Source organism: Pipistrellus hanaki (genome assembly GCF_964339955.1).
Source record: "Pipistrellus hanaki genome assembly, chromosome: 1".
NCBI classification, from domain to species: domain Eukaryota; kingdom Metazoa; phylum Chordata; class Mammalia; order Chiroptera; family Vespertilionidae; genus Pipistrellus; species Pipistrellus hanaki.
Genome location: NC_140503.1, coordinates 119,437,883 through 119,453,295, shown reverse-complemented (window position 1 = coordinate 119,453,295; position 15,413 = coordinate 119,437,883). Strand labels below are relative to the sequence as shown.

Sequence of the window (15,413 nt, the reverse complement as noted above, 5' to 3'; positions counted from 1 at the left end):
ATTGGTTATAATTTTTTATTTGCAAAAAAAAGGGAAAATAGCCCTAACTGGTTTGGCTCAGTGGATAGAGTGTCGGCCTGCGGACTCAAGGATCCCAGGTTCAATTGGGGTCAAGGGCTCATCCCCAGTGGGGACTGTGCAGGAAGCAGCTGATGGATGTTTCTCTCTCATTGATGTTTCTATTATAACTCTCTCTCTCTCTTCCTCCCTGTAAAAATCAAAAAAATATATTTTAAAATAAATAGAATAATAATAATAACAGTAATGAGCTACCCTTTTTACTCCAGAGTAACTTATGTTAAAAAATCAAGTGCCACCGAAACCAGTTTGGCTCAGTGGTAGAGCGTTGGTCTGCGGACTGAAAGGTCCCAGGTTCGATTCTGGTCAGGGGCATGTACGTTAGTTGCGGGCACATCTCCAGTAGGGGGTGTGCAGGAGGCAGCTGGTCAATGTTTCTCTCTCATTGACGTTTCTAGTTCTCTGTCTCTCTCCCTTCCTCTCTGTAAAAATCAATAAAATATATATTTTTTTTAAAAAAATCAGGTGCCTAGAATTATATACATATAAGGATTACTGATATCAAGAATTAACCAATCAGATACAACCTTATTATGGGACATGACCAATAAGATGCAACTCTGTTATATGACACACACACACACACACACACACACATATATATATATATATGTGTGTGTATATATATATATATATATATATATATATATATATATATATATGGTTCAAGATAGGGCATTCACCCCAGATGGCTATTGTGCTGGCTTTGGCCTTTTTTTATTTGACGATGTAAGGCAAAAGAGGTCAGTGCCCCCTGACTGCATAGTCAGGTAGTGCATGTTTTTAAAAATTCTTGAGGCACATCAGTTGAAAATTGCTGTCCTAGCATGACAACATGAGTATCTTTCTGCATTGGCAATAAAGTTAAATTTTTAATAATATGGTGTTTTGTTCACAGTAAAATACCTAAAAAATCAGAAAAATAAAAGGTTCTTTTAAAATATTACTACATGCAAATGTAAATCTAGGCTCCTCTAATTTAAAAAGGTAATAAATTCTGAAAATTTTGTCATATACATCTATAAACTCAACTATCTTTAAATTTACTCTGTGTTTGCTATTACACCTATTGTCTTCCTACGTAGACTTACCTTCCACTTTTCAGAGTAACATCTCATCATCTAGATATCTTCCACCTCATACTTTCAGTCACTTGACTGTATTGTCAAGCACCCAACACTTATTAACCACTCAGATTCAGTCAACCAACCAATTGATAATCAGCTATTTAATGAAAAGGTGCTTGAAATTCTTTATGAAACAGTATTCTTCTTCCAGAGATTTTTATACTTATTTGACTTTTATTTCATGCACTTAATTTTCATGTGTAGTTTCATCCTAATTTTAATCTAAATATGATGGTTTTTAACTCACAAACATTCAATATTCTCTTTCTCATGAATGGTACCTTCATCCACCCAGTCCATAAGCCAAAAACCTAGGCGTAATCCTGGATTCTCAGTTTTCCTTTACTTTCTTCGACAAAAGCAGACTCTATCGGCTTTACCCTAAATATACTATATACGTTAATTTTATGTGTTAACTTGGCTAGGTCTCAGTACCCAAATTTTTGGTCAAACTCATCTAGATGTTGCCTTTAAGATATTTTTGTTTGTTTTCTATTTTGTTTTGCTTTTTAGATAAGGTTAATATTTAAGTCAATAGGGCTTGAGTAAAGCAGATTATCCTCCATTCTGTGGGTAGGTCTCATCCAATCAGTTGAAGGCCTTTAGAGAAAACTGACTGAGATCCCTGAAGAAGAGGAAATTCAACCTCTAGACTGCCTTTGGACTTAAACTGAAATATCACCTCTTTGTTGACTTTCTAGCATGTTACCCTGTAGATTTTGGAATAGCCAGCCTCCATGATTGCATGAGCCAACTGCTTAAAATAACTGTCTCTTGGAGGATATAAACACACACACACACACACACACACACACACACACACACACACACAAGTTCTATTTCTCTGGAGAACCCTGACTACTAAGAACCATATCCTCTAATCCAGTCTTTCCCTCTATCTCCACTGCCACTACCCTAGACCACTCCACCATGGTCTTGCTCTGGTCTTCTTGTCTTTGAAATGGAATTGTCAAAGATAATGCCCGACTGCCCAGATTGATCTAACTTATCACCTGACTCCAAATTGCCAAACAATTGGCAAAACAAACTAATGCAATGAGTCGTTTCCACTTAGCTGTACTTAGATTTCTGTCTATGCAGTCTCTTTAGCAGATTGCCTGGGATGGGGATGCTTATTCAGTAATAAAATTGATTTCTTTTTCTTCTACCTTTGTGAGAGGTTTCCTAGGTGGGGAAGAGATTTTGTTTTAAACGCCATTGTCCCAGTATTTTAAACCCTTGAAAACTGTACTACTGCGCACAGGAAAAATATAACCAGCCTCCACACCACAGCTCACTAGAAGGGGCCGGATCCAGCGGAACTGCCCTCTGCCCTAATTGCCTCCCTCTCTTGACCTCTTTCACCACCTCCCGCCACAGGGCCTTTCTGTTCCTCAACACCTCAGGCTCATTTCTACTTTCGAAGCTTCCTACCTCAAGTTCCTACTTCTTGGAATGCTTAGTAAGGTCCCAGCTCACGTGTTCACTCCTTAGCAAACTGGCTGTCCCAATTTTACTTTTATTTCCTATGTAATTCATAACCATCTTAAAGTATATTCTTTTTTTTTTTAATTTTTTTTACTTATGTTTTGTCTGGTCTCCCTGATGGAATATAAATTCCAAGAGTAGAAAGACTTCATCTTTCTGGTTTAATACTGTATTCTCTCTTTTTTGGAGTATAATCATCTCTCAACAAGTAATAGTTGAATGAATGAAAGAGTTTTTATTAAATCTGAAGCATGTTCCCTAGTAACCCAGATACATTATTTTATTTAATAACTGATGAATGATTAGAAGTCTATTTAATATTAGTTTTCCCCCAAAAGTTTATTTGTACTGAAGATCAATTTATAAATGTTTGTACTTATAAAAGGAGTACTTGGAAATGGAAAGCTTCTATTTCAAAACATACTTATCTATTCTTGTTTCCTGTATTTATCTTTAACACTAGGAAGCAGTGCAAGTTTGATATTGCCTTTGCCAGACAATACAAGGAAATGTAAAATTATCATTTTATGTTCCTACATTCATACATTATTCTCCACAACGACACAACAGCTTTTATCACTGTTCCTGTGCACCGTCTCTGACTCAGGGCCTTGACCAAAAAGCAGCTGGTGACCTTTTTGCCACTATGAACCACATTATTGTTCTACACAAGGGTGAGCAAAAGTAGGTTTATAGATGTTTGCATGGAAAATAATAATTAATAAATAATAATATAAAAATAAACTATTTTGCATATTCACAACTGTAAACCTATTTTTGCCCACCCCATATGTAGAAATATTCTATATTTTGTTTATGTTAATTATGCTGTAATTGAAATATTGCAAAAAGGTGAGCAAATGAGGACAGTTGGGTAGCTAGATTCATTTATCTATTCCAAGAGTAGATAAATAGCAATTTCATTTACAGACTAAAATGTGTGTTTTCTCTTTTTTAAAAACACGTCAGAAATTTATTTACAAAATTGAAGAAAGCTTCCTTGCATCTTCACTCCATCTTGCTAATCGCACATATTTCCTTCAACACATATGTGCCAGGTGGCGTGCTGGTGACAAGACGAGAGACAAGTTCCCTGCCACAGTGCGCTCTCACCCCAGTGTGGTTAATTCAAGGTTAGAACATCAAAGGTCAACGTACATTGAGGCAAGAAGCAATCCACTTCAATCCAATCTCTCAGGTAAAAGTAACCGACATGCAGCAACATGGGTATGAATTTTCTTTTAAGTGGGTTTTAAATAATTCCATAACATTGAGCAAGTAATTAAATTTCCAAACTTACCACCAAAGAAAATTAGGTTATTAAAAGTGACCATTTGGATATATGCTATATTCCCTTATACATGTTGAGATTTTTTCCTGTCAATAAATAAAATGATGACATGAATAAAAAGAAGAAAATAACTTCTGGAAGATAAAGAAGCTGGAAAAGAGTAAAGTAAATATGTAGCAAATATTGTCAGAATTCCACTTATTTCTTCTTGCCTTTTGCCATTTTAGTGCATGCCAGCTCCAGTCCTCGGTGACAGCACTACACCATACCATACCACTGGGTCTGGGGGCATTTTCTGGTCCCCACAGCCCCCTGTGCCCACACATTGTGGGGACAAGAAGAATCAGAGAGCTAATGCCACCTACGAGTAGAGTAGCCCTCACCAGTGACCAATGGGAGGTGATGAATGAACACCCAAGTCCTTGCCCTTAAGGGAGGAGCCTCTGAGGCACATGCACAACACTGTTACCCAGAGCACCCCAGCAGCGCACAGCTCCAGTTGTCCACAGGGTCACTGGCTCCTCAGCACACCCTGACCAGTGCCTTCGCTTCTGGTCTCACTGTCCCCTCCTCTCCCCGTGTCTCCCGGGACCCCTCTCCCAAATACATCATTCCCATTGTTGTAAAACGTCAGTATTGACCAACCCAAATAAAGAAATCCATGAGACTGTCGATGTTTGCAAAACCTACATATGTGTCCCCACAAATCTGAAATTACCTAAAAAGCAAATATTTATCAAGTACCTAGTCCATGCAAACAAAAACAAACAAACCAAAAAACTGTGCCCACTGCTGGGAGCACAGGGAAAACTGAGATCCAGTGCTAAGTTTTGCAGTACCAAACAAACGATTAAAGGAAAGTTTGAGAGTTATTTTATTTTTCACTTCAATCTATCACTCTCTCTCTCTCTCCCTACATACCTCCTTCCCTTCCTTCCACTCTCTAAAACCAATGGGAGAAAACATCCTTGGGTGAGGATTTTTAAAAAAAAAAATCTTTATGTATCATTTCAACCTGATCCTGACATAATCAGAGCTTCACTGCTAACTGGCTGTGTGACCTTAGACAAGTTTCTAAACTACTCTGTTCTTACTTTTCCCCATCAGAAAAATAACAGGACCTGCTGGTTGTTGTGAGAATTAAATGAGGTCATCCAAATAAAGTGCTTAGAACATTTCTGACACAAAGAAATTTGCTTGATACATGTTAGTTCATTGTTGTCATTAACTTGGAAAGTGTGAAAGGGTTCAGAACAGGATGAAGCTAGAGAAAACAGAGCAGCAGCCCACACAGAGGGACAGATGGACAAGGACAGTGGGGAATCGGAGTTCCCACCCTCAGGACGTAGGGGATGTGACGGAGAGAGGTACACTCTTCGGGGCCAGCACAGTTGCAGTCACATTCTGGTTCCACCATTGACTAGCTATGTGGCCTGGGTTAAATTCATCATTCTAGCCTCAGTTTGCTCATCAGTAAAACAGGGGTCAGAATGCTTTCTGACAGAGTTGCTGTGAATTTCTAAATGAAATGATTTATATAAAGTGCACAACGTGTCGTGTGCACGTAGTTAGCACTCCAATGTCAATGCCCTCCCTCCCTGTCCAAGTGAAAAGTCTAACAATTGATACAAACAGAGTGACCGAGTCTTCCTCCATGTACTGTGGTTATGTCTTTCTTAATCAACACATCCCAGCTGGTAAGTTAGATCTACTGCTTAGCCTCGGAGCCGGAAGATCACGATCAGGAATGAGCTCGGGTCCTTACTGGCTAGTTGGCTGGTAAGCCTCAGCTTTTTTCTGTAGTAAAAGGTAGATGGTAATACCTACCCATCCCGCCTCAAGGGGTTGATGTAAGAATCTGATGAAGGATCTGAAAGTGATGAATTCATATGGTTAAGGATCCGAAAGTGCTCTGTGACCTTTATTTGGTTTCTAATTGGAACACTTTGTCTTCAAATTATTTCTTCTTTTGCTATCAGTTTCAAGTCTTCTGGAAAGGGTCCTTGTCTTTTTATCTCCTTCACTCTCACTTTTGTTCAACCTGGTTTCCACTGCTGTGCTCTGGGGACCAACCTAACCACATTTTTTTTTTCATCCAACATTGCTTGATGATAGCCAAGAGGTAAGATGTCACTACTGGCTGAAACCGGTTTGGGTCAGTGGATAGAGCGTTGGCCTGCGGACTCAAGGGTCCCGGGTTCAGTTCCAGTCAAGGGCATGTACCTTGGTTGCGGGCACATCCCCAGTGGGAGGTGTGCAGGAGGTGACTGATTGATGTTTCTCTCTCATTGATGTTTCTGACTCTATCCCTCTCCCTTCCTCTCTGAAAAAAATCAATAAAGTACATTTTAAAAAGATGTCTCTACTGTTCTCGTTTGACATCAGTTTTACTCCCTCTCTGCTGTGAAGACACACCCTGCTTCAGAAGCTACTTCCCTATGTTCAGCTCACCTGTGGCTCTGAGACCTGCTTCTCCCTTAGTCGCTCAAGGTTCGGGCCTCTTGTAGGTTGTGAGGATCTCTTTCCGGTGTGTATGCTGACACAAAACAGACCCATCACTCTCCCGCGTAACAACTTGGATGTAACTATGATCCATCTCCTTTGTCTCTAACTGAGATTGAGCACTTTTGACTATTTAAAGTTCACATTTAACCTGTGATGACTTTCTTACTTAGAAATTAGGTCCAACACGTTTAGAAGACACCAAAATGCAGGCAACAAAACAATTTTTTTTACCAATATCTGCAATACCCTCCACACACATCTGATGTTGCTTGCAACAATAACAAAACAAACAAAACAAAACAAAAACACAGAAAAATATAAGAGTAATTAAAAATGAAAGATGACAAGAACTTGGTTTTGCTCAACAACTGCAGAGAGATGAGAGAATAGAAATAAAGAAAGGTAGAAATATTATAAGGAAAATCTTGTGAAAATCAAAACTAGTAAGGGAATGGCAATGTGGAATTATTTCTTTCTTTTTAAAAAAAAAAAAAAAAAAGCTGGGTAAGTAATGCTTTTTTTTTTTTTTTTAATCAATCTTTATTATTCATATTATTACAAAGGTTCCTCATTTCTTGAAGAAACCCTACATTGATATTAAACCAATCAATCATTCATCCAGCAAATATGAATTGCTTCTTTTTAAAAATAAACTATGTTTATTATTAATTTTTATTTACACTAGAAAAGAAAAAATTAAAGTTCAGACGTAAAGTCACAGAACTAGTCAAAGAATTGCAAATCTAATGCATCCTCTGATTCTAGAAAGCACTCTCTTTCCAGTGTGTGTGAGGACACAAAGCAGATCCATCACCCCTCCCACAGAACAACTAGGACATGACTAAGGACACCGCAGGCCCACGGGTTTGCCCCCTTCTCCACTCCGGTCATATCACAACGGGATTATCACGTTCAGTTCTGGATGTGTCCAGGGTCTGAACTCTAAATTTTTTGAAGGAAAGCTGCAGGACCTGGAGGAAAAGAGAAGCACTGCTTCTTTTTAATAAAACTCTCCACTGGAAGTCAGGATTCTGAGTGCTAAGCAGGTTGTTGCCCTAACGAGCTATGAGACCCTGGGAAAATCACTTAACCAGGGGTCCTCAAACTTTTTAAAGTGGGGGCCAGATCACGGTCCCTCAGAGAGCTGGAGGGCTGGACTATATGAACTACTAATCCCTACTGTAACACCTTGGTTGCGCTCACTGCCCAAAATACCTGGCGGGCAGGATCAGACTCCCCTGGGGGCTGCATGTGGCCCGCGGGCAGTAGTTTGAAGACCCCTGAGTCTTAACCTGTAAGGAACCCAATGTTTTTAACCATAAACCAAGGAGGTTGGATGCGGCTTGGGTCTGTGCTAGAGATCAAGTTTACACTATTTTTTTTTTTTCACTTTCACTGGCTAGTGAGAGTCTGCTATTGGCATCTCTTCCAAACTCTGCCCCCAGGGACATCACATTGGTAGTTTGAAATCAACCATGGTGTGAGTGATACATCATGGAAATCAGTAAATGCCACAAATCAATGCAACTGTTTTTACCAAACACCAAACCGTGCCAATGAACCAAACCATGTCATTTGAAGCTAAACTTCTCTGCTGTGGTCCAATCTCTGTGTCTAAGCAACTTTCACTGTACCCCTGCTTTGATTATATCCCACTGAGATCTAAACATCAACACTGAATGCAGTTCTTTCTGCTAAAAGCAGGGCAAGAAGAGTAAGAACGGGGCCCTGGTCAGGAAGCTCAGTGTTGTCTGGATTCCTCAAGGTTGAGGGCATAAACAAAAATCAGCCAATGAGCTCTGGCCAGTGTTCTCGGTGGTTAGAGTGTCCTCGATTCCTGGTCAGGACACATACCCAGGTTGTGAATTTGGTCCCAGTTGGAGTTTGTGGGAGAGGCAACTGATCAATGTTTCTCTCTCCCTCTCCCTCTCTCTCTCTAGAATCAATGAAAAGCGTATCCTCAGGTGAGGATTAAAAAAAAAAAAAAAAAATCAACCAATGAATATGTGGAACAACAAGTCTCTCTCTCTCTCTCTCTCTCTCTCTCTCTCTCTCTCAAAAATATTAATTAATTAATTAATTAATTAATTAATTTTAAAAAACTAAGAAGGGAGAGTGGCTCTTGCTGGGTGTGGCATGGATGTCCACGGTGCTGGTGATGTGGCTGCTCTGGGGGATGTGGGAGAAAGGGTTCTGAGTGGGAAAGACATTATCCACAAGGAAGAAGGGAGACCTTTCCGTGGGTTTTCTCAGTAAATAAAGAACCAGGGAAGAGTTTCTAGGGAGTTGAACACCCAACCTTCTCCTGCTAACTAAGCAGGCATTCTGCTTTTATTCAGACACCTCTGATCATGTGCCACTTAAAGCCAAGTAAAAGTAAAATAAGAATTGTAGTCTTAAAAAAATAAAAATAAATAAACCAACACTGGAAGGGGCTCCCTTGCCCACATTTTTGTTTGTTTTTTATTCTCTAACTAAACAGTAAAAAGATGTGCAGCACCTCCCTGCTTCTCCCGTATTTCTACCTATCTAGAGGAAGACATTCGTCAGGGTAAGGTACCCTGCTGTCTCAAGGAGGGAAAAATCCCTCAGCAAATTAAGAAACACTTGCCCCCCCGCAAAGCATTAACAGTTCGCTTAAAAAAAAAAATAGGGGCTGCACGTGTGCAGCCCAATGTGGTATCCATAGCCCCAGGGCTCTACAGCTCACCTGATGCAAGGCCAGTCTGAATTCAGATGTGCTCTAAATGTAGAATGTGCCCCAGGTTTTTAAATTTTCATTTTTAATGTTGACTAAAAATATTTTGGATATATTGAGTTAGATAAATATATTCATAAAATCAATGTCACTTGTTTCTTTTTGCTTTTTTAAAAATATGTTTTTTGTTGATTTTTAGAGAAAGAGAGGAAGAGAGATGGAGAGAGAGAAACATCACTTGGCTGCCTCCTGAACATCCCCTACTGGGGATGGAACCACTACCTGGGCATGTGTCTTGGCTAGAATAAAAACAAGCAATTTCTTAGTGCAGGGGACGATGCTCAAATAAGTGAGCCACCCCGGCCAGGCCTCTTTACTTTTTCTAATGTGTCAATGTAATGTGGCCTATTATGTTTCTATTAGAGGCCTGGTGCACGAAATTCATGCACAGATAGGGTCCCTAGGCCTGGCCAGGGATCAGGGCCGATCTCTGGAGTGACCAGCAGGGTGACTGGGGGGACCCCCCTCTTGCACCCACCTTGTAAATCCTGGCGCCGCCCACTCGCCAGCCCCGCCTCCTGCCACCGCCACCTCTGCGGGGTGACCTGCGGAGTGATTGGGGGGGCCCCTGCGGGCACCCACCTTGGCCGGCCTGGAGCCTGCAGGCTGGGACAGCTCCCCTGTTGAGCGTCTGCCCCCTTCATAGCGACCAGTCATCCCGTTGTTGGGTCAATTGGCATATTTTGCTTTTACTGTATAGGATTGCACTGAGCTCAGTCAGAGCCTGGGCTCCAGACACAGCCCTTGAACTGGTCATCCAGCTTCTGTGTGAAGACCTTTAGTGACGGGGAACTTTCTCCTAAGCAGGCTATTCTATTGGAGACAGTGAGCCCTCGGAAGATATATTAACCGTCCTGCACAAACAAGCTTTCGAGGTGGACACTGATGTCTAACCCCATGCTGGGGTCTCCACACACGAGCTGCTCGCCTTCAGCGCCACTTACTGGCTGAGGTGCGAATAGCTTTGCAGCCAGGATTAAGGCGAAATTATCTCCTCAGGCTCTAGGAATCTTTTCTCAGCCTTGGGAAACCTCTCCTTAAATACCTAATATATTGTTTTATTGGACAATTACTACTAATTAATCACTGCTATTAATAGCTAACACTCATTGAATTACTGCAATCAATGGATGGGACAGGTAATATTGATAAACTCCCCATGTTACAGACAGGGAAACCAAAGCACAAAGAAATTAAGTCCTGACGGGGTGCAAACCACACTGCCTTCGCCTGTGTTTTTATAATACTACGACTTACTGCTCATTATGATAGAACATTTTCCATGATCAGATACTCTCTCCATGAAAAGCTTCCCGATTATACGGGCGCTTCCATCTTACACGTGTCCCCCCAGTCCTGCCCCCACCATTGCAGAGCACATGGAGTGCCATTGGCACCGGGGCAGTCAGTGTGTGTGTAGATTTAAGAGAAATGAAGGGGAGTCAGGAATCAAATATTCAAAGTTGAAATCCCTTCTTATCTCAGAAGAGAACTGGAAGCTTTCTAATTTTTAAAAAAAATATATTTTATTGATTTTTTACAGAGAGGAAGGGAGAGGGATAGAGAGTTAGAAACATCAATGAGAGAGAGACATCAATCAGCTGCCACTTGCATCCTCCCCTCCCTACTGGGGATGTGCCTGCAACCAAGGTACATGCCCTTGACCAGAATCGAACCTGAGACCTCTCAGTTCTCAGGCTGATGCTCTATCCCACATGTGTCAAACACAAGGCCCGCGGGCCAAATCAAGCCCGCCAGGCCTTGCAATGTGGCCCGCACCGCGCTGTCATCACTGCACTCCGCTGTCAGTTTATGACATTGTCAGTTTATGACTGTTCAGTAAACCATTCGGCCCGCGATTTAGGCTGGATTTTAGATTTTGGCCCCTTCTCTGATTGAGTTCGACACCCCTACTATCCACTGAGCCAAACCGGTTTCGGCGCTTTCTAATATTTTATACAAAAAAAAATCACGAACTAATGAAACAACAATAGAAAATTAACATTAATTTTAGAAAGAAAGACCCCATCCAGGCGATGAGTTTGGAAAGTTATCTTTAAACCTTAAAGCCTGTGTTTTCTAAAATGAAGACATATCTTCTAAATATCTATTTACATTCTATAATAACAATTTTAAATAAAACACATTCATATCAATTTGTATTAGGTATATAATTTTTTTAAATTTTGATTTTGAATCACAAGAATATGCATTCATTAATAAAGATCATTTATGATCAGAAAAAGAGGAGAACTGGAAGTAAAAACTCTCCCAGATGCTCTCGTTCTTAAGTTTCAGCGGGTTAAATCTAAAGCAGTGATTTTTAACCGGTGTGCTGCAAGAATTTTTGAAACATGCAATACTTGACTATTTAGTTAGGGGCATTGACCTCTTTTCCCTTGGATTGCCAAACAATAAAATGACAACAGGCAACGCTATAGCCATCTAGTGTGAATGAATCGAATTATACCTATTATTTTGGTCAGATAGGCAAAAACTATAATATGTGTGTGTGTGTGTGTGTGTGTGTGTGTGTGTTGCAGAATTTTAGTAGTTTTTGTGTGCCATGAGATGAAAGAGGTTCAAAATCACCGATCTAAAGAAATAGAAATGATGTCTTTGAAAAATTGAAAACCTTAGAATCTGTCCCTCCTGAGTAATCACTCGTCTCCAGAAAAAAAGAAACAAAAAATAAAAAATAAAAAAATAAAATAATAAAAAACACCACAGGAATAAATCAGTTTGAACCACTTGGACCCCAGTGAAGGATGAACTTTCTAGCAGTAAAAACTATGAATGGTTAAAACGGTTCACAGGAAAAAAGACGAATTGTGGAAATGCCATGGAATGCCCGTGGTGGTGATCTGGGATCCTGTCCTCAGACCTCCGATGAGGAGAGGCACGGGAGCCGCACCTCCTTCAGCCAGAAACGCCCGGAGCATGTTTGGGATTAGCCATTTATGTTGTGGAATGAAACTAGCGTGCACAGAGCACGGAAGAACTCCCTCTAAGGATACACCAGGGGAGGAGCACGGTGGATGAGAGGAGTCAGGAGGAGGACAGGGATTCCCTGGGGCTCAGGGCACCTCTGGCCTGAGAAGCAGCGCCTCGCCCCCTCCCCCCCACCCCCCTCCCAGGCCCCAGGCCTGGCGTCCAGGCAGAGGCACAGGTTCCCTGCAGAGCTGGTGGCCAGAGCAGCCGTGCTCTCCTCCTCAGCACAGGTATGGAAAGGAATCCCTTGACAAGGACCCCAAAAGAGCGGTGCCCTAGAGCCAGGCCACCCAGAGCCGACTTACCCAGCAGCTGCACAGCAACTGGAATGAGAAGCAGCACAGCCAGGAGCAGGGGCAGCCTCATGGCCAGGGTGTATCCTTTCTTCCAGGGATGGGAGGAAGGCGTGCGAAGGAACCAAAGCCCCTTCCCCTCCTCAGCTCTCAGAGCAGCCCTGCTGAAAGGGAGCGTGGAGGAAGCTCTCCCTTTTAAAGGGCTTCTCAAATTAGGGAAAACCTCCAATAAGGAGATATCCTGTCACATGAGGGTGGCTGGAAAAAACAGGAATTCAAAGTTACAACTTTGCTTCGTAAGCGAACTTTTGAGAAGAGCAGATAGAGAGGAAGGGGAGAACGGGACACATGTGGGAGAAGCTGAGGAAGAGGGGGAGGTGAACAGGCGAAGGGGGAGAGGAGGGGCGAGCTGGCAGCGGGAGGCAGAAGTGAAACAGCTTGGGACCTGGCAGCCTCTGCCCTGGGCTTGTGGAGGGCACACGGGGGCCATCATTACCTGGCTGGACAGGAGGCTCCCTCAAGAAAGCAGCTGAGCCCAGGGCCCCTGGGCAGACAACCCCACTCTGTGGGCACAGAAATGGCAGGAGCTAAAAAGGGAGTTTTGGGCAGAAACATTTTCTTAGGGGCTGAAATCAATCGCCCTCATTCCCCATATTCAGTGCTTATGGTTGTCTTTTTTTTTCTTAGAAAGCTTCAAGAGAAACCGATCACATATAGCTTTGTTCCTTTGGCTAGAAGAAGAGGGAACAAGAGGCTAAACCTAAGGGAATTATAGTCATGGCCGGGAGGGAGAAAGTTCTAGAAGTCTTTCTCTTGACAGTTCTGGAGAAAACCAGAGAAAACATCACAAAGGATTTGCAAAAAAAAGCTTTGCTGTCCAGCCTCGCCCAAGGGATCCTCTTCAAGTGTGAGAGTGCCCTCTTGCTAGCAGTAAGTCTGCTTATTTGATCAAAAAGACACATGTAGTCATTGCATCACAGGTAAAATTCTTTCTTTAAAAAAAAAAAATGGTAACAAACTTATCATTGAGCACAATACTAACCCCTGAGCATCTATTTTGTTATTTTTCAGGAGTAAAACATGAATAAGAACATTTTGAACCAGATATTAGTAGATAAGCAACCCATAACTAGAACTTGGGAAATGCTAGCAATTCAGAAAGAAGCTGCTGCAAGTGTATTTTCTGAGAGTCTAAAGAAGTTTCTCAAGTGGACAGCTCCAAGAGTCATTGTCTATATGCTAAAGTTATGAAGTTTTCTTCCTGATAAGAAATGTGTTATTCTCTCACTGGCTTGTTGTTGTTGTTGTTGTTGTCGTCATTGTTTTTAACATTCCTAGTTGAAGATGATTCTGACAGGAGGAAAAAGGTGGTGAAAAGTAGGACGCAGGACAAATTGTTTCTTTTCATTTTTAAGCCTATGCTTAACTGACAAAAAAAAAAAAAAAAAAAAAAAAAAAAGTTGGTTACAAAACAGAGCAGATGGAACAAAAAATGTTTCTTTCTAAAATATTGCTTCACTTATTTATCATGAAAGAAAGAAAAAAAGCATTTTGAATGAATCACTCATTGCTTTTTCAGGCAAATAAGTTGTATAAATTTAAATTGTTTGGCCTATTTGGATTTATATCCATTTCAGAAGCAGATACAATTTAATTGAATTTACTCTGTACTCACATTCAGGGTGTTTTTGTATTATATAAATCTGTCATATGACCAACTAGGATCAGTGGTAAAATCTGTGGCTTTAAAACAAAAGCAAGCCAATGCTCTCACGAAGAAATTTACCACAGACCTTGACTTTACTGAAATTAAGACTATCAGGCTAGAAGCGTGGCAACCAATTCATTCCACCTAAACAATTACTGAACTGACAGAAACTGCCTGAAGTAACTATTTTGGACTCTGAATTTAGTAGAAAACTTGGGGCATCCGGTAGAGATCTCGATGGAGAGGCTGGTATATGTTGGTGATTTTCAACCTTCCCCGGCGGTAGTGGCTGCCATCCTCCATTCCCCGGCGCTGTGGCAGGTGGCAGTGAGGGTGGCAGAATGTCTCCCGGTGCAGCTTGCTGCAAACAGGGCGGAAAACACAGACCTTGTCCCTCAAATATCAGAGCTGGGTATTCTGGAAGACCCAATACTATAAGGGAAAAGCATCAGGAAAAATCTTTATGAGACCGGATTTGGGAATGATTTCTTTTTACATGACACCAAAGCACAGGCAATAAAAGAAAAAGCAGGTAAGTTGGGCTTTACCAATGTCAAAAAATTTGTGCATCAAATTTCACTATCAAGAGAGTGAAAAGACAACCCACAGAATGGGAAAAGATATTTGTAGATCATATATTTGATTGAGGAATTACTATCCATCCTATATAATAAAAGGCTAATATGCAAATCGACCCAATGGTGGAATGACCAGTTGCTATGATGCGCACTGACCATCAGGGGGCAGACACTCAATGCAGGAGCTTCCCCAGGATGGTCAGTGCATTCCCATAGGGGGAGCGCCACTCAGCCAGAAGCCCTGAGCTGGGCTCGAGGCTGGCAAGTGCAGCGATGGTGGTGGGAGCCTCTCCCACCTCCACGGCAGTGCTAAAGCTGTTTGACTGGTGACTTAGGACTGCCCCCCATGGGTAACAGGCCTAAGCCATCATTCGGACATCCCCAGATGGCTCCTGGGCTGTGAGAGGGTGCAGGCCGGGCTGAGGGACCGTCTCCCTCCCCCCAGTGTACCAGTGTACAGATTTCATGCACGGGGCCTCTAGTAATATATAAAGGAGTTCAATTCAACAGCAGCAACAACAACAAAGCAAAGCATTGCAACAAAGCAACCCTGGTGCATTGCTGGTAGGGATGTAAAGTGGCATAGCTACTGTGAA

The 15,413-nt window shown here is 41.7% G+C and overlaps 1 protein-coding gene across 2 annotated transcripts in view; it reads right to left on the bottom strand.

Annotated features, from left to right (window-relative positions):
* The window catches only part of MRC1 (mannose receptor C-type 1), a 106,322-nt gene extending 93,593 nt beyond the window's left edge, over window positions 1-12,729 (bottom strand). For both annotated transcript variants that reach the window (XM_084894453.1, XM_084894454.1), the window contains exon 1: window positions 12,544-12,729. In XM_084894453.1, coding sequence (XP_084750579.1) covers window positions 12,544-12,604 — 61 coding nt within the window. In that variant the 5' untranslated portion in view covers window positions 12,605-12,729. The remainder of the gene's footprint in view (window positions 1-12,543) is intronic.
* Between the last annotated feature and the right edge of the window lie 2,684 nt (window positions 12,730-15,413).